At 42.1% G+C, this 23,520-nt stretch overlaps 1 protein-coding gene across 1 annotated transcript; it reads right to left on the reverse strand.

Moving 5' to 3' along the window:
• Window positions 1–9,453: 9,453 nt before the first annotated feature.
• Window positions 9,454–22,851, reverse strand: LOC126988742 (ras-related protein Rab-21-like). Its single transcript, XM_050847114.1, has 4 exons — window positions 22,586–22,851; window positions 20,682–20,849; window positions 20,091–20,209; window positions 9,454–18,929 (listed from the first exon to the last, which is right to left on the reverse strand). The coding sequence occupies exons 1-4, from the start codon at window positions 22,724–22,726 to the stop codon at window positions 18,698–18,700; spliced, it is 660 nt and encodes a 219-aa protein (XP_050703071.1). The 5' UTR covers window positions 22,727–22,851; the 3' UTR covers window positions 9,454–18,697.
• Between the last annotated feature and the right edge of the window lie 669 nt (window positions 22,852–23,520).

Genomic DNA, 23,520 nt, shown 5'->3' on the forward strand with positions numbered 1-23,520 from the left:
TAGTAGGCGTGGGATAAGCCTTTGCGTACGATTTGTTATTGTTTTGGTGGGTACGGTGGACAATCTCATCCTTGTTATCAAATACCATTAATGGTAAAAAAAAAAGTATTTGTCGGTTTTGTGTAAATAAATTATCTTATAAAAATGTATATTAAGAAAAAAATAATCAAACATTGAGTTAAACTCTTCAATACATAAAATAATAATTTGTCCCGGGAAAACAGACAGTCCAAGGAGACAGGATATGTTTTTACAATGATTTTCATTATTTTAGTCTTTATGTCATATATTAATGTGTGGGAATGTTGTAATAATTCTATATTTCAGTTTAATGACAACAAAATGTACATAGAAAAATGAGATTAAGTTCTCCCCATTTTCTCTGAAAAATTATTTTATCTGGTGAATCTGGAAGCTCAAACTAATTTAGTGATTTGGCTCCAGTGTTGCCAGATTGGGCGAAAAGTAGCGGATTGGGCTACTTTTGAAGGGTATGTGCTACTTAAATTCATAATCCGCTACTTGCGACTTTTTGGGCTACTTCATGATATGTTTGGGCTACATGATGACATTATTGGGCTACTTTTGTAATTTTCTAAATGTTAACAATAATAATGAATTTTCTGTCCTTTTGGCTAAAAAGAAAGCATCCAGCTCAGTCTCAGAGGACGTCTTGCTCAACATAAAGTCAAGATGCCACAAATTTTTAATCAGAGCATGTAAGGAGCTTCTTGCTCGTATACCAGAACATTTTGACACACTGAAAAAAGTAAAAAATCTATCACCGACTGTTTGTCTAAGTCACACACGACCCCCATTCTCAGAGTTGCCACTTGGTCTAGCTGATGAGTCTAAGCTAGGTGAAATTGAGAGCCAGTGGCGTCAGATATTGACCCTCGACTGGAGAAGCATATTTGGAGGCGATGTACCAACAGCTGGATGTCTGTTTTGGACCAAAGCAATCACAGTAAAAAATGCAGGTGGCGAGAGTGTACTAAAAGACCTAGCACTCTTTGCATTAAAGGCATACAGCCTTCCCATCAGTAATGCTTTAGTTGAGAGAGTATTTTCAAAGGTTACGTCCGTAAAAACAAAACTGAGAAACAAGATGGGCTTGGAACTACTAACATCATTGTTAAGAATAAAGACAAGTCTTCAGCAAAAAGGAATATGTTGCTCATCATTTGAGCCACCACAGAGCATGCTGAAGTATGACTCTTCAATATATAAACAAGAATTAGAAAATACAGAGGAAGAAAATGACATACTAGGTAATGCAAATCTTTAAAAAGTGATGCAGAGGAAGTGAAAGGAAAAATCTTTTTTAAGGCAAAAAGAATAATTAAGTTTTGTTAAGAAGAAAAATATTTTTGTTAAATTTAGATAAGAATGGAAATAATTTATAGATAAAAACCAAGCTAGAGTAAACTTAAGGAAAAAATTTAGCATCGTGAAAGAGGACGTACTCCATTCCCCTCCCCCCCCAACCCCATGGAAGCATATGTAAACGGATAATGGTAAGTACCAAAATATAGTATGTTAAGTGTAATAGGTGGTAGTTTTTTTTTTTTTTTTTTTTTGTATTGGGCTACCTTGTGGTCAAATCCGCTACTTTTTAAGAGTGCTTCCGCTACTTTTCATTAGGAAAATCTGGCAACACTGTTTGGCTCGTCGCCTTAGTCACTTCCACCAGTCACACAGAGCTAGTTGTTGTTAGAAGTTCAGGGGACAAGGGCGTGCAGCTCACAGGGCAATAGTAGCTACATCGCAGGACCTCAGTGACGCTCAGGAAATGCCAAAGCTTGCCAAATAAGCTCCACTCCGACAGGCCACGTCTCCGCTGCCTCACTCTCGCTGACCGGGAAGTTTCAGCCAGGCGCGGCGGGGCGAAGCAAAGCCGCTATCTGCCTTCTGTGTCATGGAGTACCACGACAACGTCGCCGCGCCCTGGGAAGACGAATATGAAAGCCTTATAAAAAGAGTGTTCTCTGTGCTGCAGTGCTTGATGGTGGCCGCGGGGCTGCTGGCCAACACCCTCCTGCTGGTGCTGTTCGCTGCATCTCCCCGCCAGCGCACCGTGCCCAACATGTTCCTGCTGCAGCGAGCCGTGGCCGAGATGCTCTTTTTCATCGGGATGGTGGCCACTGTTGTTATCTCGTCCGGCGACCTCAACTTCAGCGTAGATTTGTGCAGTATAGTTAGATTTGTTCTGTACATGGGAGTGGTGGGCAGCCTCATGTTCCTCATGTTGTTCACCGTCGACAGCTACCTGGCGTCGCGTCCTCAGCACCACACGCTCTCGTACCGGCGCAAAGTGATGCGGCTGACGTCCGGAGCGGCCTGGCTCTTGGCGGCTGCCGAAGGATTTGCCTCATATTTCTTTGCATACTCAGTCTACCATGAAGAGAAACTAGTATGTGTTTTTGGCCCGTTCTTTGAATCTAGGCTCTTACAGCTTACAATCAACGCTATCACTCAGGCAGTCGTGCCGCTGGTGGTGGTGTGGGTGTTCGTGAGTCTGGCCCTGCTGCCCCGCCCCGCCGTGCCCAACCGGGAAGAGGGACAGGAAGGCCCCAACCGCCACCTGCTGCTGGGCCTCGCCGTCACCTTCACCATGCTGCACGGAGTGTTCTGGGCCACCGTTGTATTGGATGATGCACTAATAATAAGCAGGATGATTGATATTGTTTACTTGCTTCCTTTCGTCGAAAGAAGCATGAGCCCCATCCTGGTCATCTGTCTGTCCGAGGGGCTGCAGCAGAAGGTGGCTGGGTGGTTTGCCTGCTGCTCTGCCCGCCGCTCTAACCCCCTGCCGCTGCAGCAGCTGCGAGTGTCCTGCAGGGCGAGGGGCCAGTGGACACTTCCACGCACCGGCCCACCACGTTCCGCTCCCCTCGCTCCCTGCACGCCCGCCAAGGAAGTGCCAGATTAGGGTAAGGGGGGGTAAGATGTCCCCCTGGGGGGAAAGGCCCCCCTTGGTTTTGTCTTTCTTTTCTCAAACAGTCACATGATCAAGCAGGCAACGCCAACTCGCTGTGCTCACAGGAACTACTGGACTAAACAATGGACAGTTGATCTGGCCGCAAGGGGACATTTCTTCTTTTTAACTAATTTCTTGTAGGTTTTAGTGATTTTAATGATACCTAATTAACGACAAAGAGCTGTAGAGTTAGCCTGATGGCTATGGATACTTGCTCTAAGATGTCTAGACCATATTGCATGTGATTATACTCTGCCTACTTACTGTTGTAGGAAAGATGGTGACATTTTGTGTATATATGAGTTGCCAGAGTAAGAGGCCCCCTGTGCCTTTGAGGTAAGTTGCCCACAGGGAGGCCTTTTACCCCATTATCAGCAACAAAGAAAAAAACTCCATCTCCAGCTTCCTCTGTTAAGGATGAATGGCCTTGTTTGGTGTGTGGGGAACCATTTGCTGATAGCAACCTTCAGAAAAATGGCTCCAATGTCGGGGTTGTAGAAATTGGTCACATGCAGAATGCACAACTGGAGTAGGCCTCGATCTGTATGTAAGTCAAAACTGCGAGTCTGATTAGGCATTACAGTATTGCTATAAATAAAAAAAATAGCAATACTGTAATGCCTAATCAGACTCGCAGTTTTGACATACATACAGACCTAGGCCTACTCCAGCTGTGCATTCTGCATGTTTAAGTTTTTGAAAGGCATCCATAAGTGAACACTTTTGAGTTTGAGACTATAAGTTTTATTACTGTAAACCAGAGTGGGGTAAAAGGCCTAGCCAGTGGGCTCCTTACCCCACAGGCGGGGTAAGAAGCCCCCTTTATTATTTTTTTTAATTGTCATTATAATAAAGTCAAAATCATAATGAGTGGATATAATATATTCCATAAATAGGCCTTAGCCTAGGCTTTCAACAGACCTTTTTTTCAAAATTCTATTGCAAAAAATGTGGCTACAACAGCCAGTCTCCCTTAAGGGGGGCACCTTACCCCGCCTTACCCTATGCATCATGGGCAACAGCAAGAACATGTTTCGTTGCTCCCCGCCTCCCTCACTCCCTCCAAGCTTTAAAACTTCGGAGCCTGAGTGCATCATATTTCAAAAAGTTCTCATTGAATTAAGTTGTCCATTTTTTTCCATTGGTGGTTTCATGACCTGGCGGTAGTTTTGCAAAGCTTCCTCGCCATGAACGGGAAAAGCACTCCAGACATCCCGACGCAGCTCTGGTCTCTGACCTTAAGAAAAAAAATTGTAACATGAACCCGAAGCGTTTGATAATGCCAGTCTCTCTCGACGCCCACGACGAGGGTACGGGGCGGGAAGAGAGGCAGCTGAATTCATATACGTTAATTCTTCTGTTCATATCTCTTCGTGTTCTTCCCGCCAAAACTCTTCGTTTCCCTGTGTGTTCTTAACTGTACGTTCTTGTTCACTTTTCTTCGTGTTCTTCCCGCCAAAACTCTTCATTTCCCTGTGTGTTCTTAACTGTACGTTCTTGTTCACTTGTCTGCGTGTTTTCCCCGCCAAAACTCTTCATTTCCCTGTGTGTTCTTAACTGTACGTTCTTGTTCACTTTTCTTCGTGTTCTTCCCGCCAAAACTCTTCATTTCCCTGTGTGTTCTTAACTGTACGTTCTTGTTCACTTGTCTGCGTGTTTTCCCCGCCAAAACTCTTCATTTCCCTTCACGTTCTTCCGTTCATTTCTCTGAGTGTTCTTCCCGCCAAAACTCTTCATTTCCCTTCACGTTCTTCCGTTCATTTCTCTGCGTGTTCTTACCGTCAAAACTTCATTTCCCTTAACGGAGTGTCATGTTTGGGTTGTAAGGACTTGTTGGTAAGGTGTTGTTGTACCTGCATGGCTTACGACTTGTGAATAAAAACTTGAAAATACACAGTACTAGCCTGCTTTTTCTTTATCCCAATATGAAGGAGGCTACGTTAATTCGCGCTCAAGGTCTCTCTCTCTCTCTCTCTCTCTCTCTCTCTCTCTCTCTCTCTCTCTCTCTCTCTCTCTCTCTCACATAATTAAGTTAATTTTTCGTTTAAGTAACTGTGTCCTAAGTTCTCGCACAAGCTTAATTATCGATCGATCCACTCTCCTTCCACCGCCTTGCCATCACACTCCACTTTACGACTTGTGAATAAAAACTGGACTCGTAGATTTGTTTTATAAGTAGATTATAAGTAAACCACTTCACCACTACACTACCTTGTCAGATAAGTGAACCACATTTCCACATCCACTCCACTGCATATTTATACTTTTTTCCGCATCCCACGAGGGCGAGGAACTTGTGCAACTTTGATAACTCACTAAACTGTGGATCCTTGTGCAATAAGTGAGCCTGTTTTCTATTATAATATTACGAATCTTATCATTTCCTCCACTACATAGTGATATGAATATTGTAAACGTGTTTCTTGTATTACTGCAAATCACACTATGTATTGCCTGGGGTCGGGATGGCATGTTCCTCCCCTCTCCTTTCTTGTGTACTTTTGCAACAATAAACCATCAATCAATCAATTAGGCCAGAAAGAGCATAGAAAGCATATTAAGAATTTTAGTATCAGGCATAGTAGAGTCAGAGGGGTGATGAGTAAAAGGAATATATGCCTTGAATAGTCTTAGAGTGTTTGGAGTTTGAGCAAAGAGTATAGATTTAGAGAGATGAACAGAATAAGCTGAAGGATTGAAGGTTAGGTCTAGAGTATGGGGGCATAGTAGAGTCAGAGGGGGATGAGTAAAAGGAATATATGCCTTGAATAGTCTCAGAGTGTTTTGAGTTTGAGCAAAGAGTACAGCTTTAGAGAGATGAACAGAATAAGCTGAAGGATTGAAGGTTAAGTCTACAGTGTGGGAGGCAGTCGGGGATACCCAGCGCCAGTTAGAGCTTCCATTGGGCCCTGGTGCTGCGAGTAATTACTATAATTGTTATAAACACTATTAGCTTTGCAAATCTTAAATGACACTCATCATGCTCGGGCGGCCGGGCCCTGGTGCTGAGATACCAGGGGTGGGTTTCATCATAGTGCTCTCCCAAGCGTGGTGACATCACGCGCAGGTGGGAGAATATCTTGGGCGTGTTTCATCACCGCGCTACAAGCACTTCCAAGTAGGATTGGGGGCGGTCTTGGGAGTAGCCAGCGTTGCCAATCTTCCGCGTCGCTTTGACGTCTAATATGATTGATTGATTGATAGTTTATTGTTGCAGGTAAACAACAAGGGAGAAGGGAAGAACATGCCATCCCAACCCCCAGGCAGGACAGCTTCAATTAACCTAAATTACACTTCTTATATATAATTATGGAATCATAAATATAAACAATTGATATTTAGTTGAAATACAGCGATAGTATATTCATTGTAAGGAATATGTGCACGTATTTTTTTTCCGTCTGCATCTTCAACGGCACCACGGTGTAGACAAACATTTTTATAGTGAGTCGTGAGTAGACCCTGGCCACCTCGCCACCATGGCCCGCAGCTTGTACTGTGCATCAAATAACACTTGCACATTAATGCTGTGGTAGTTCTTGCGGTTGACGTACACTTCTTCGTGCTCATGTGGGGCCACTATTCTTACGTGGGTGCCATCAACAGCACCCACCACACCGGGAAAACCAGCAATTTCGGCAAACTCCGCCTTCATTCTCTGCTGCTCCCCCCGGTTTAAAAGGAACCCCATGAACCGCCTCATATTCTCTTGTGTCACGAGAGCATCCACGGTCTGGGTGATGATTCTGCTGACTGTGGCCCGGGAAACTCCAAAGTCATCTGCGCTGCACTGCTGCATTTTCTCGGTGGCGGGGTATCGCAGAGTCAACGCCACTTTCAGCTCCGCTGTGACCGCACGGCTCCTCTCAGTCCTGTTGCCAATCACGCGTCGCACCAAGTCAGTGACGAACAACAGGCCAGCACGATCCACCATGTACCTCTTCTTGAACTCGGTGTCATCGTACTCGTTAAAGATGTCCCTTCTCGGGCGAAAATTCCTTGGTCGGTGCTGGCGGGGTTGTTCACGGGCTGCCATGTTTACAGTCTGACGCTTGGAACCTTCCTTGGGAGCGATTGGGAGACCCCGCACGGCCTCCCAAGACGGCGAGCGAGGTAGGCAGAGTTCCAAGGCTTCGGAGCTTTCGTGAAACATGCCCAAGGTTTCTCGCACGCTTGGGACTCCTTGAGCACACTTCCAAGGACTTTCTCTCTCGGGCCCTGGGGATACCTATGTATAGGATGCTGAACCAGCAACTCTAGATCACTGAAGAGAGCAAAGTTGTGGGCTTGATTTTTTTTTTTGTGCGTGTGTGTGTATGAAGGACGTGTGGAAAGAGGAGACATAAGGTGCAGACACTAGATGGTCTTTAATAGGCTTGCAGCCAAGGCAAGTATAGAGAGGTATCGTCACTCATAGAACGTGAAGAACCAAATTTTGAAATGAGCTTTTTTATTAGGACCTCTCGGATGTTTTTTTATGTTATAAACTACTACAGTAAAATAAAATAAGATGTGGATTTTTTGTTACATATCCCATGAAGCAATTGTCGGTGAATAAAAAAATATAAATAGAAATGTTCATGGCATCTCATCCTGGACGATGATTGGCTGGCGTCCCGATAAGCTCCGCCCCTTCCTCGAGCCTAATTAAGCCCCGCCCCATCCTCGTTGTCTGCCCAAACCGACGACTTCACACACCTCACTCCCACCCTGTTTCCTGACCCAACATTCATTTTTACGAAAAACTGAGACCACCATCATCTTCCTGAGAAAATTCTGCATCACACTAGCTTAAAATTGTAACAATAATAAAAAAATACACATACGAAAATCAGAGTTAAGTGAACTATGGAGTAAACATTTTCTTGCACTTATTTCCCTTCAACTCCTTAGTACTCAGCTGGTTTTCGTTGCATCACTTTTATAAGCACAGATCCTAAATCTGCATGCTTTTCTGCTTCTGATGGTGTGTGGTACGTCCCGAGGTAAAAATATACATAGGGTCAGAAACGCCTCCAAACATAAGCTATGCCGTGACGGTGTTCATTAGCTTCGGCATTTATTTACGCAAGTCAGACTCGCCGCTCACCTCACTCTGTGAGCGGCGAGTCTGACTTGAGTAAACAAATGCCGCAGCGAATGAAAGCCGCCACGGCTCGGGTTATGTTCGGAGGCGATTTTGACCCTATGCATATTGTTATACTCCACTTGTCTACCCCTCACACAGGCAGACAGGTGCTCTCCCAATTACTTAAACTGGGCTCGCTATGGAAAACACAGTGCTCCCACGAGGCGGACAGCAGACACAAAGACACTCCGGCGGACACACTCGCACACACCCACAGAGCACACAGCGAGGCACAATTAAATACAGGGCGGACTTTCTTGGGGTTTACTAAGCAATAGCACGTTGTACAATCCTTATAGTCCAAGGGGGAGGCAGTCAAGGCACAAATCACAGGCGATTAAGTCCTAAGGCACAGAGCACAGGCGAGCGCGTCCTTTGTCTTCTCTCCGTCTCCACTCTTCCTCGCCGCATGGCGTCCCTCTCCAGCCCGCCCAACGGGGCCGGAACAGGAACCCTCATTACGTCACGTGGCGCCAATTACAATTTAAACTAAGCTAAGCCTTGGCGTAACAATATTTTTACCTCGGGAAATACCACACACCATCAGAAGCAGAAAAGCATGCAGATTCAGGATCTGGGCTTATAAAAGTGATGCGACGAAAACCAGCTGAGTACTAAGGAGTTGAAAGGAAATAAGTGCAAGAAAATGTTTACTCCATCCTTCACTTAACTTTGATTTTCGTATGTGTAATTTTACATTATTGTTACAAATTTATGCTAGTGTGAAGCATAATTTTCTCAGGAAGATGATGGTGGTCTCAGTTTTGCGTAAAAATGAATATTGGGGTCAGGAAACAGGGTGAGAGTGAGGTGTGTGAAGTCGTCGGTTTGGGCAGACAACGAGGATGGGGCGGGGCCAAGCGTGAAGGCAGTAGGAGTTGCCAACGAGTGATTTCCTCCCGCCTGTATGACGATACCTTCTCTATACTTGCCTTGCTTGCAGCAGATCCACCATACTTTGTATTTCAAGGTGTAATCACCACTGTTAACCCGGTAGCAGCAGGGATCATGGTTTCTTAATGGTCCCTCTAAGCGAGAAAAATTAGAAAAAAATCACCCCTCACACAAACCATTTCATAACATATATCAAAGCATTTGCGATCAGATTATGCATCATCTATTTTTGGGGGTTTATATCATGGCACAATTTTGGCCCGTCGCTGCTACACGGTAAAGCCACAAATTTGGCCCGTCGCTGCTACACGGTAAAGCTACAAATTTGGCCCGTCGCTGCTACACGGTAAAGCCACAAATTTGGCCCGTCGCTGCTACACGGTAAAGCTACAAATTTGGCCCGTCGCTGCTACCGGGTCAATTATCTGTGATCAGGTAAAAATACAAATAATATTGAATATTTCTTTACTTTCTACAACTTTGGTATAAATAGTAGCAAAATACACCAACAGTCCATTATTATGAAGGTTCATCTAGCTCTGGCCTGTCATCAAGACTCCAGGAGCTTGAAAATGAATAGATAAATTTGAGATGTTTAAAACAATCTGGTTACCTCCAACATGATCAGCCTGATATAGTTTTTATCATATTTCTTGTGAGTTAAGGAATAAAAAGACAACATTTTTGCTATTCCTTGTACTAAACATTAGCTGAATATTTCTTATATTTTATGAGTACTAAATTTATGTTTCACTTATCAAATATATACTGCCCTTGTGATCATCCACATTCTAAGCCTGATTCCAAGACAGAATGCTATGTAAAAGTTTTTTTATATCATTACATTAACATTATACATCGTGACAAATAAAACAAGTCAATCAAATTTGCAGGTCACCAAAAAGTACACCAATATATTATTTTCATGATTATCAAAAAAATAAGTCATGCATGTCATAATAGATGTATCAGAAATGAATACAATACACAGCCTGACAACTGGATGTGGGGGCATCCATTCATGGTGCCACAGCTCCAGATCATTGCATGACAAAGTAGATGGATAACTCATCTAGCCACAATTAAACAACATGGTAGTTTGTCAATATCGATTTCCAAAATAATGTTTTTGAGAAGTTGCTAAGTGCATTTATCCACTCCTGCCGCCCTGCTGCACAGGACTTTCTATTCTAGCTCACCCTTATGCTGTCCAAGTCCAAAGCAAGAGGTGACCAACATCCTTCCTTCCTTCTTTTTACTTGTAAACTCCAGAAGAGCCTTTGCCTGTATTTCCTCCTTCCTATGACTTGGAGGCTTTCAAGAGGTGAATACCAAAACACCTCTGTAACTGAATCTAAGCTCGCTCTCAGCTACTCTTTATGTTCTCTGCTTGCAGGGGCAGCGATATAGCAGGCATTTTCCTCTTTATTTTTTTGCCCTTGAGCTCCTTTGTTATAAAAATATCTATAATGAGAGAGAAACACAAAAACTCTTTCTGAGCAAGCCCGGCTGACAGAATGCAAGGAGCAGATGACAGACAACAGCACTGCCTGTCCTCGAGGGAGTCTCGTCCTAAGTTTACTAACTTGTTAGAAATTCAGCCAACAAGTTCAGTAGGAGCTTCAAAGGAAACTGTACATGACAGGTATGTTAAAACTCAGATTTCTCATTGCATTTGGATCATTAGGTGTAAATAATCTCAAGTAACTATCTGTGCTTACATAAAAAATAAAGTTGTTAGGCTGGAAAGGAACATTTACAACATACAGTAACAAACATTAAGAATTTAACAAATTTGCCATACAATATCACTGTACATTAGTTCATTACACAACTTAACAAAAATGCCTGAAAGGTGGCCCAGAAAACATAAGATCAACAAAAGCCAATGAAGCATTATTTTTTTTTGGTCAAAGTAGTTATCTCAGCACTTAGCTTAACAGTTTAATTAATTCCAAGTGTTCTATTATTTACATATATATTAACATTAACTACAGTGAACCCTCCATAAATCGGACCTCCATACTTTGGAAATCAGATAAATCAGACTCTTTCAGTGTTCGAAAACCAGGGGCCAGCTATGTTAAAAAAGCATATGATGGAGATTTTAGGAGAGGAAGACCACCGAAAAGATGGAAGGACCAAATACCATCAGACAGAGGTCTCCCACTACCGACGGTCTAGAACATCGCCACTGACAGGGACGAATGGAGACGAACGTTGGAGGCTGGCATGGATCGGAGAGCAAGGGGTCGATACGATCTACGCAATTAAGTCAAGTCAAGTTTCAGGGTTCCAGGCACATATCTGTAAACTGTACCAAACTCCAGGATTTACAGTGTCCAGACAGGGTTGGGATTGATTTTCTTTTTTTACAGTAAAGGAAACAGCTCAAAGGCAAAAAAAAGAAAACAATAATAAGAAAAAAGTCCACAAATCACTGCTCCTATAAAAAGAGCTAAGAGGAGTGGCCAGAAGAGAGGTCCTGATACGCTCCTCTTGATGTTGTAAATCAGTCAAAGATCGGGTTACTAGCCAGGAATTTGGCACGAGTCCACACTGTGTCATATCAAAACAAAGGCTGCCTGTCTCATGTCCCTCTTGAACCCTCACTGGCACAGGGTATGAGGAACATGGCTACTCATTGGTTGATTTTGTTTTTCGATGATATAGACACACGGAATAATTTAATTAATTTTCAAATTCAACAGTAGTTAACCTGGTTGCAGCGACAGGCCAAATGTGTGGCTTTACTGTGTAGCAGCGACAGGCCAAATTTGTGCCGTGATATAAACCCCCAAAATAGATGATACATAATCTGATCACAAATGCTTTGACATATATTATGAAATGGTTTGTGTGAGGGGCGATTTTTTTCTCATTTTTCTCGCTTGGAGGGACCATTAAGAAACATGGTCCCCGCTGCTACCGGGTTGAGATTTCTGAGCACTAGTTACAACTCATAACGTATGCACCCAAAATTAGCTTTCCTGATGCACACGGCATGCCTCCTATTTATCTGTTCTGTGCCTTGTTTACAACCACCGCCACCTTACTCTTGCTGCCCCGTTGCACAAAACAGTATACTTCAGAATCGTACAGCTATATTTATACAGTCCTGCTCTACTCCGGGTCCACTCTGGTGTCTTAGTGCAGCTTTCACAGTCACTTTGTTTGTTTTGATCATTACCAATGGTGGCGATGGACGCTATAGTTTTCCACGTGAAACTGGCCTATGGGTGCCTAGTGGTGACTGCAGAGGAAGCGAGAGGTGTTGAGAGTGTGCGGCAAGGTGCGGGGCTAGGCTAACCCCGCAGCCGCCACTACCCCATCGGACAGTTTTACGTGGAAACACTATAGCAACGATCGCCGCCACTGGTAACGATTGAAACAAACAAAATGACTGTGAAAGTAGCCCTTAGTCTTTTATGCAAGAATAAATCAAAATTGCTGGTTAACTCTGGAACAGCCTTGCTTGGGTACACATGAGTTTTTTAAATTGGGATATTTCAGATTTTCAACTGTTTTGGATAAGGTCTTCTCCTGAATGGTCTGATTTATGGAGGGTTTGCTGTTGTTTCATTCCCCAGCAACAGCAGTTAACCTGAGTAATAAATTCAGACAAACAGAAGCCAATATATGTACAAAAATACTTATTTTGTCTCCTAATGGTAATGTAAATCATCAAGCACCTGTAATGACACAAATCAGATGTACTCATAATTACATATGGTTCAGTTGTAGACAAACCATCATCAGTGAGGGGAAATATTATTTATAATTCAATGCATTAATTAATATCACAGATGCAGTTCTCTATAACAAACTTGTGATTAATGTTCCACTCATTCATTGAGACTTAGGCCATATATGTTAATAAAAAATCTTAACAGAAGTACTTAGTGAATCATGCAGCTCCTAAGCCTTACAGTTCATTGAAAAATACATATTACATATAACAAAGTTTTCAGCTAGCAAGTATTCTTCCAGCTACATCACTGACAAACATGCACACACTGCTGAGTGGAGCAGAAAGATGGAGCTGCCTCGGTGGCGGCCACGGCAGGACACTAAGTAGCGAGGGTTGTGGTGAAGATCTGATTGTATTTACTCTATGATAAAACTAAATATGTATACACATGTCTGCTTCACCTAAGCAAGCTAATATACACAAGAGGGAGGTATATACAAATAGTTATACAGATTTTGCACATAGAAACATTGGCCCGATGAAACATTACAGTCTTATCTTCTGAAAACTGTTTTGCTCACTCCATGAGCACTCGTGAAAGTTATAAGCATGCAGTTTGTCATGGATCAAATAAATGCATGAAGATTTTTAGCAGAACTTGGTGTACTGACATTGCCAGCATTTTTTGTTGTTATATTTTTGTTACCCTGCTGTTTGATTTTTCATCTCTGATAAGCAACTGTGCATTGTTAAAATGAACGTTGTGAATATTAGTTACAAAGTGCTTGTCATCAAATTTATATAACAGCAGCTTTATGTACCGCAACCTTTTTCTATGACCATGACTAAGGGTGCGGCCACACTGCATGCGGTTTGCTGGGAGGGTAGAGGGAAGCGGGATGCCTAGCGGCTCAGCGGCAAGAACAAACACACGTTATCTAATACGAGTGGGTAAGCTTGGGGGGAACCTGCTACCCGTGTCCGGTATGGCCACTCGTATTAGATAACATGTGTTTGTTCTTGCCTGACCCACTAGGCATCCCGCTACCCTCTACCCTCCCAGCAAACCGCGCGCAGTGTGGCCGCACCCTAAGAGCCTGGAAGGTATACAATAAGAATGTGTATGAAACTGTAAGTGTTCTTAACAAATGTGAAACAAACTATGAAATCCAGAAGCTAAGTGAAGTCCACCCTTGGTACAGCTAAGATTACATGAAAACATTTTGCATATTTGTGAATGTTATAAATATATTCAGTTTTATGTGGCACTAACTTGCATGTCAAAACAACAAGCAGGATAACCACTATTATGAAACCTCATGAACACTTAGCAAGATGGTATATAGGCTTTGTAATGTTGATAAGCTCAATATTACTACATACAAGTGATTTGAGGCCAACAGTAAATTACAGTAAAGCCACACTGACATATTCAATGCATTTCATATCTTTATATATTTTAGACAGAGAGATATTTCCATCAGCATCAAAGCCTGTCCAAGCTGCAGGAACTGTACTCGTCAATCACCAACTACAGTGCATTGTTTTACTTCAGCCATCAGAGAGGATGAGTGGCTGGATGACAAAAGGAGTTGGTGTGTGATGCTTGGCTGAAGGCCCAGCAGCTTACTGACTCCTCACATTGTTTGAGACTGACACAGATGTGATGACACTTTCCACTTCCTCTTATGTCATGCACATACTTCATGCATTCATTGTCACAATGGGCAGGACCAAGCCTTAATGAGTGACTGAGAGGTGAGGGAAAATGCTGAACCCAATCTGTCTGTATATCTCCACCTCACCTGGCTTGGCCAGCATCATGCCCACTCAGTAGAGTAAGCTCACTTATTTTCAGAGGGCAAATTATAAATTAATAACACTGAGGTGTTCCTTGTTGATCTAATTTTTTCTTCCACAGCTCAGGCTGAACTCAGTTCAAGCATGTTTCACAAAAGTTCCTTCCACAGTAGACATAAAGTATCCCCAGCAGTGTGTTGGGGAACCCTTCATCTTATCCTGCTGTGCCCCAGCCTCAGTAGGCGTCTGGATCGTTAGGGCAACATAAGTTAAGGATTTGACAACCCCCGCCCCACCAGTTGTGGTGTGGCTCACCATAAAAAATCTTTTTTTTTATAATTTGATGCATAAAAATGTTTTGCTCTTCTATTTATGTATAGCTATATATTACGTACATTACAGAATGCGAAAATATATGTAAATCTATAATAAATAGAGATCATGTTATAATGCACATATACATATGTCAGAAACATATATAACAATAAAGTAGCCTCTGTGGTGTAGTGGTTAGTGTGCCCAGCTATGAATCCACAGGCTCAGGTTTGAATCCTGGCCTGGGCAGTCAGTGAACAGCCCACCCAGATGTTCACCCTCCCTTTTGAACTGGTCGCTGAACAGGTTCTCAGGGAAACCTGCTGAAGGCAAACTGCGCTAACACAGATGTTACTCTTGCTGTGTCCTGGGAGAATGGGTTCTGACCTGCTATAGGCTCAAGGGCCAATGAGATGGAGCTGAGAACTGAGGCCACACACAGCTATAGTATATGTCCTAACTTTACTAGCATTATAGCATGTCCCCTGTTCCTCCCCCACAGCCTGCAGCCTCCCAGCTGCCGTGTGTCACTGCCTTCCCCGACCCACTTGCACAGCCTTACGCATGAAGCTACACAAAGATGGCAAGATTTTTTTACCAGATGATGTCCTAAATGTTCATCTTCAATTCCAGAATATGGGAAAAACATGAATAAATGTAGAATTATGTACTGTCATTTTTTTGACACAATGGATTACAGCACATTGAGTTGCATTTCTGTGGAGTTCAATTCAAATTGAGGCCCAAGTGGTCAGTGGTCATTCCAACAAGCCATTCTTCCTCTCTTGTAAATTGGGTCATAAATGGTTATATTACCGTGAGTAAACTGCGGTAACTTGGATGTGATCAATGTCTTCTATTTACATTCAAAAGCTAAGGAGACACAGTTGAGTCCTGAGGTATCAGACATCTAAGTATGAAGTTTTTTCTTCAGTTGGTGGTTACTAAAAACTCTCAGTACTTTTGTTGCTGTTTCTTTGCATACTTCATTTCATTGAGCCGAGATTTTATGTTTGCCTTTCGTCCTCTTTCTCCACCACTGTTCCTTTTACTCTTGCATCATCAGCACACAGAAAATAGTACACTTACTTTTGCCCTTCTACGCTTGCCTCATATATACCAAAGATTAGGTCCTATATATATTGACATACACAGCATCATGAAGTGAAATTTATATAAGATAAAACTGCCATATGTGAGTGATTAATAGAGAAAAAGAGAAAAAAATCAAACTAATCTTGGTGTTAAATAAGAAAAATAAATAGACTTTTCCAATCAAACAGGATCTGTAAAACATAATTTAATTTGTCATATATTTAAAACCTTAATGGCATAATTTAAGTCAATTTAGTAATGATTATTTGGAGTTTCTGATTCAGTCTGTCCACTGAGAATCTAAATGAATATCATTTCAAACATTCCATCAGGAGTGGATGAATTTTCTTTCAAATTTGAGACAATCAACCGGCAAGAATATGAAACCTGATATGTTAAGGTCGACACAGTTGTTATGGTTACAAAGTTCTGCCAATATTTCCGGGTGAAGAAGACCCGGGTGTGTGGCCCGTCTGGGGTGTTCACGCTGCAGCAATGCCACCATTATTTTCAATACTGTCAATGGTGCTCAGCTCGTTGACTGCTGAGATGTAAACTAATTTTTTTATTTCAGTTCAAAGTCAAGCCACACAGTTGTGACTTCCATGTTCATCATCAGTTCATCGGTGTACAAAAGGATGGCAATGTTTTTTTTATCAAACTTTATGTAAGGGGGTTAATAATTTTAAGTTCTAAAAATTTTCTTATTAAGTGTCCTACTAATATACCTACTAGTATTACTGTTTCCAATACACATTGAAAAATATTTTTTGCATATTCTTGGACTCACTGAAGAAAATATGAAATTTGTGCAACAGTCCTTTTTTCATTTATCATTGCAACATGCAACCCTTTGATATATTTTGTCCACTAATTTTAAAAAATGCTGAAATGATTTATTTTGTTCAAACATATTTTATGCTACTTCTGCTTCTAAACAAGATGCCCTTCATTTTCTTACCAATAAAAATTAAATATTTAAAATTCAAGACAGAATTTACGGTGCTAGATATGCAAAAAAATAAAGTTTGGCAGCTTTCCCCTGAGCATACTATTGTCCAGTGGCCCTCTGGCAGATTAGATTTTTTTTAAAGATTACTCGTACAAAATTAAGTTTTATAATTTACTTTAATACTTACTATTTAGGATAGACATGACACTCAAGGCTCAACAAAAGTGTATTCCCTAAACTGCCATGGATGTTCTGAAAGCTTCAAAGTTCATCCTCTTCAATCCTTTTTCTCCACTTGATATATTTTTTTCATTTATTTCATTCTCTTGATCATGTGTTTGGCTTCTCGGACCTACAGACTAGTAAGGGTGTGGCTTAAGGCATAGCAGCAATGCATCCTCGTACCAAGACTAGCAGGAGTGTGCCTTGGGGCTCCAAACACTAGGTTAATACTAGAACTGCATCCTTATAGTATTTGGAGCTACACAGACAACATATAACAATTGTACAACCAATAGAAAAGAGCAATACAACTGAATTTGGTTTATTATGACAGAAGAACATTTTTTTTATCCTTGTCCTTTCAAAGTTGGAAAGTTTCGTTTAGTCGGCGCAACATCTGTGGTCATATGCCAGAGAGAGACAGAAGGGGAAGGAATTATAGGCCTGTCCTTTCAAACTATTATGGTTGCATTATGACTCAAGCTTTTTCCATATTGCCTTTCCAGTGTCTTCTATGATCTTAATCCTCAGCATGTCACAGCCATGCAGCAAAAAAAATATTTGCTTTTTCTAAAGGTAAATATTAGACAACTGAGTGATGACTGAGTACCATTTGGAGAAGTGGAGCTCAGTTCTTGTACACCACATCAAGACAAGGAGTTACGAGAACACTAAGGACTGCAAGCCATCACTTTCAATGTTTAACTTCAGTGATGCTGGGGGGAAAGGATTTTTTTTTCTTTTTTATTTTTTTTTTGCATGAATTGCCTGCAGGATCATGGCAGAAATATATGTTGAATGGAGTTGCCCACTTACAAGGCAATACAGCAACCAACAGCTAAAAAGAGACATGTAAGCAGTTTGGAATCCAGGACAATCCCCACAACATACATGATATTAAGAGTTACTGGAGTGAAGTAAAAAACAAAACTCCACCAAGCCAATTAACTGTACTATCTAAATCATCTTAGGAAATTTGATGTGAGGATATGGACTGAGTACTTTCTGACACTACTTGACAACATGCCAGGGAGACTGAGACCCTAATCAAAGCTGAGGGAGACTGACAAAGACAGCATGTGGTCCTTTCCATTGGTTTTATTGTCCTATGGAAGCCTTGAGAGTTCAATGACCAAGTGAGTCATGAAGTATTTTCTGCAGACAGTGTATTGACTGCTACTATTACTGCATGGAAATTTTGATGCTGCAAGAATGCATAATGCTTCGGGTAAGAACAGTATGAGTATTCAGAAAAAAAATGTACATATATAAAGGTAACTCAGCCCTGAATGCACTCCTTGGGGCTTTGTCACTTAAAATCATTGCCACAAATCTTAAAACAGCATCATTCAGGTGCTCATGTCGTTGCTGCGAGCTTTTCTTCTCGCAGACCAGAATTGGACCACAAGTTGAAAACAAGAAGCGCCAGCCATGTACGGGGAGGAATAAATATCACACATGAAAGAAGGGGGAAGATAGGTGAATAAATTCTAATGACTAATCTCCCTAAGTAAGAGGCTGCCATGGCAGGAGTGAATCAAGCCAGGGCCACTCCTGCCATGGCACACGTTCCCACACCGTGAGCCATCAGTGGTCCCTCTTAATCCTAGCGTCCAACCATTAAGAGCTGCAGCATGATGACTTGCCGGAGGCGGGAGCGGTCTGGTCGTCCACAATCTGCAGGTTGCGTGTGGTGGTGCTGCCGCCGCGGGTCAGGGAGTTAATACGCTGCTGGTCGTTGGTCAGTGCTGTTTGTAACATGCGACGGGTCAGCTCCAGGAACATCTCTTCCACACCTTGGTTCAGTTTGGCTGAGGTCAAGAAATGGAAAGCTCCAACCTCTCTTGCATACCTGTGGGAAGCATTAATCATAATAGTCAGTCAGGACAGATCTCTGACACGCACTCTACAGTTTCCTGTGCTTTGTCATACACAGTCAAACTGCTTTTTTTTGCTTATATTTGGCCTATAGCACTGGAAGGCTTTCTTGATGGGCCCTGAGGGTCAGCCCCAGCCCAAAATAGCACAGGCAATGTTTATAGAGGTGTCATCTTGCTTGGCTCATGCTGTCCCCCAGAGCTCAATTTTTTATCCTTTTTTTTTTTTTTTAGATTTTATCTAGTCTGGGTTGATAGGCAGTCATCACGAGAGCATGTGGGCAGTCTTAAGCCACTTGGCGATGACTTGAACCCGGGTCCTCCAGGACACCGCACCCACACACTGACCACTCAGCCACCGCCTCCTCAAAGAACTGTCTTCCTCTACTTGTTTCATTTTCATACAAGCTAATGCATTCATTGTGTTTGTTTGTGCAGCTGAATTTGGCATAACAAAATACAGTAAAAGTGTTTTAGTTTGAGCAGCAGCAGCCCACACCTGTTCCAATAACTTACCAATTTGGGCTTTTTTTTTTTTTTTTTTTTTCGCCTGTAGTGCCAGTAGGCTCTCTTGAGGGGCTTGGATGGAAGACAGCCCCAGCCCGTCATGGCGCAGGCAAGTGTTTATAATGGCGCCATCTTCTCTTATAGAATGACACTACAGATTACATAGAGTGAATATGTACAAACAAGGTGAGTAACATCAAACATAAGTAGGGGTGGTCTGTTTACCTAACTTATATTAGTATAAATACTTACCTTATGTTATAATTGATGTAGTGATTCAGTAGGCTGTGTAATATGTTATGTCTTCCCACACCATTTTGAGACTTCTACAATCTTAATTTGTTACATAATGACAGCATTGAGTGCTATCTTTTCTTAGCACTTTCCACCAGGCTCTCTTGCTATATTGGGTTTCCTAGTCATTCTACCGGGTGAATTCCATGCTAAGAGAACAGAGCTGCCTTGTCTTTAACAGCCTCTATGTTAAAGCCCAGGATTCATGTGTTGTTCAGCATTACATTATCATATATCTTCCTCAGTCTACCTCCCCAAACTTCCCCACATCCTCTCATAATACACAAACAAAACCACCACTCTTGCATGAAATCAGAAAAAAAGACAACACTCACATTTCTGCCTCCTCCAGTGACACGTGTCGCTCTCGTTCCAGGTCTGTCTTGTTCCCGGCAATGACGAGGCAGATGTCATCACCCAACATTCGTCGGAGTTCCCTCACCCAGTTCTTAACCTGTAAGTATCACTATGTTAGGGTATATATTTACTCATCACTATTGCCAGTACACAGGGTGAGCAGATGATTCAGAAAACTTGATAAAATCATAGTAGTCAATATTGCACATCTGACTAAATGGTAGACACTTGTTTAAAATGTTTTTGTCTGAAAAATGAGTAAAAATCATCACTCACACAAACCATTTCATAATACATATCAGAGCATTTGTGATCAATTTTTGCATCATCTATTTTGGGGGTTTATATCATGGCACAAATTTGGCCCGTCGCTGCTACCGGGTTAATAAGATTTATTGATTTGTGGCAAATTCATTGTTCAAATTCAGCTCCATCACCTTTTTTTCGTGGCTGGCATTTGTTAGTGATCTCAGCTTGTGTGTGTGTGTGTGTGTGTGTGTGGATGCACCATCACTAATACAATCATTACTATTAAAATAACAGGTAATGAGTGTGTACTCAAAGGTTACCTTTTGGAAGGAGTCCTGATCTGTGATGTCATACACCAGGATGGCACCGTGGGACTCACGGTAGTAGATGGGGCCCAGCGCATGGAACCGTTCCTGTCCGGCTGTGTCCCAAATGGCCAGGTTGACCCGCTTCCCGTTGAGGCTGACTCGCTTCGTCAGGAAGGACGCCTGTAAGTCAGACACTGTGAGTAGTACAGTCAGGTTCACAAAGAATGAGAAGGTAAAGTTGAAGGTGGGAAGTGAAACAAAGAGCACAATTATTACTTCCTTGAATATTAAACTGCTAAGGGAAATCCAAGATTAACTACGAACATGAACACACAAATCACACTGATGACATAAGTGACTGGTTGCAAGTGGTGTTTCTTGGCCCTCTCATTAAGTCATCTTTACTTAGCTCCATCAGGAGGTTAGGACTGACGGCCAAGCAGGAAGAGGAACAGTGTTAAAGGAACCTTGTCTAAAGTCCTATAAGTCTCATGAGCTTTTCTAGACCTCCCTCAAGGGACCAGAAAGGTGTAGGTGAGGAATGCAGCTTTGTTGCAAGCATTTTAACTTCCATTTTTTTCTAATATGTATGTATGTGCTTGTTAGGTAAAGAGATCTGTATTTATAATCTTTACTATACACATGTAGAAGTGTATTTAAGAAGTATAATAAAACTACACAGATTATAGATAAATAAAAAAGGAATATGATGCAATCAGCATACATTTCTGTGCAATGAATTTGATGGATGGCAACACAGTACTTCCAATACTGGTCAATTTCCCTGCCTTTGTTTGTTAAACTTTAATCTACTAATTTGATATCCTGCCACTATTGCTAATTGAATTTCAAATTTTAGCTATATTTTTTTCCTGTGGGTAATCTTTTGCGTATGCTATATATGTATGTAAGTATATCATTCCATCTGACGTCATCCCCAAGCTGGACAGTTCCTACCTTTTCCTGATTTCTATGTTTTTCTCGAAGGTCCCTTCGCCCTTTCAGCCGAAGCATCTCACAGCCTAGAGCCCTAGACATTCCTGAGGCCGAAGCATCTTACGGACAAATTGTTCAAAGGCCTAAATAACATACAGCCTAAAGTTCTAATGGTTGAACAGGACAACAGACAAAAATGTTATGGATGTATAGTCCCAAACTCTCCCACATACTCTGTGTGAGAATTAGAAGATCACAGGAAAAACTGTGAACTACATAAACTGCTAGTTCTTGTATGGAGAATGTTTACCGTTTACCATTGATGAGGTTTCAGGCCCGCTCCACTGCTAGTGCAGCGCTCTGCGAGGGCCGTTAACAATTATGATGTTAGCCTCGATAATAATCCTCAATACACTTATTTATGTTGTAGTGAGTGAGTCTTGATGGCTTTCATGAATAGCCTACTGACATCCTTTAAATAAAACTTGACCTCATCATTGTCACTTGGCCGTGTGGCCCTAAATTACTTCCAACTCACTGAACATTCAACACACAATATATATGTCTTTGAGTATAAACACTAATTAATAGCCATGATCGGTATGGGACGTTAGTAAGAAGTGAAAACTAATGACGTGATGGAAATGACTTACATTCTTGAATAAAAAAGAAACACCAAAATGTCAGAAACATACTCGTCCTTGAAATCCAAGTGACCTTTGACCAAGCCTGTCAGACACTTTCCATGGCAGCACCAAGGTCATATTCTTAAACCTTCATGCGCCCAAGCACATACATGTAACAAGGCTTTCGTTGAATTTGTGGGCATTTCCAGGGGCAGTTTAATGACCCTGGTGGTAGTCTGACCCTTCCTCTGTACCGTGAACGTAAAGACACACCCATGGAGACGCGTTTGACCTCTTATTCTGCCTTTAGAAATGATGGATGCAAGAGAAGGGAGAGTCTAACAATAACCTAACCTGCAGAGTGGTGATGTGGCGATCGTTGAACTTGTCCTCCACGTAGCGCAGAACCAGGCTGGTCTTGCCCACGCAGCCTTCGCCCAGCAGCACGATCTTGAAGTTGTAGCTGCGTGACCCGCCCGCCGTCGCCACCGCCATGCTCAACACGTCACCTGCTCACACTGACGGAGGATAAAGGCCGCTCTCGGGGCTTCCACGGGGCAGTGCAGGGCGGCAGGCTCTCCTCCTCCTCGGTCTCCCTATCACTGTAAACAAAGTCACGTGACGTCACATCACCCCAACGTTGCTAGATTGTCGTACTCAGCCTCCTGTTTGCCGATTTCTGACCCACAAACGGCCTCCTCTACCCCAATAACTGCCTTCATATATAGTTATCGTTAAAATGGTTAATTAACGGTGTTTTTTGACAATAGCTATGGCTCAGAAACCGTTAAAAATAAGGCTCTGAGTACGATAATCTGACAAGGGTCCATCACCCTTACTAGATTGTCGTACTCTGAGCGTCGTATTTTCCTGCTTTTGGCTCATAACTATTGCCAATACCCACCAGTAATTAACCATTTCAACGATATCTATAAATTAATCAGTTATTGGGGTGGAGGAAACAGTTTTTTGGTCGGAAATCGGGAAATATAAGACGCTGAGAAGGACAATCTTGCATCATTGCGTCACACTCCAATGGCACTTTTTACACCATGGCAAAATTGTCGTACTCAGCTCATTGCGTATATTTGGATGCAATAACCGACGCTCACATCAGTTATTTCTAAAGGCCGAGAATGTGATAAAATACGTTCTCTCGTGTTTTTTTCTTCTAGGATTCGTGTTACACAAGCTTTGTTAAACTCCACCAAGGTCAAAAAAATACCCCTGCTGGAAATGTCTTTATAACCTACAAAAGCCTCGGGAAATGTATGTGCATAGGGAAGAAT

This window comes from Eriocheir sinensis, chromosome 70 (assembly GCF_024679095.1).
Source record: "Eriocheir sinensis breed Jianghai 21 chromosome 70, ASM2467909v1, whole genome shotgun sequence".
Taxonomy (NCBI): Eukaryota; Metazoa; Arthropoda; class Malacostraca; order Decapoda; family Varunidae; genus Eriocheir; species Eriocheir sinensis.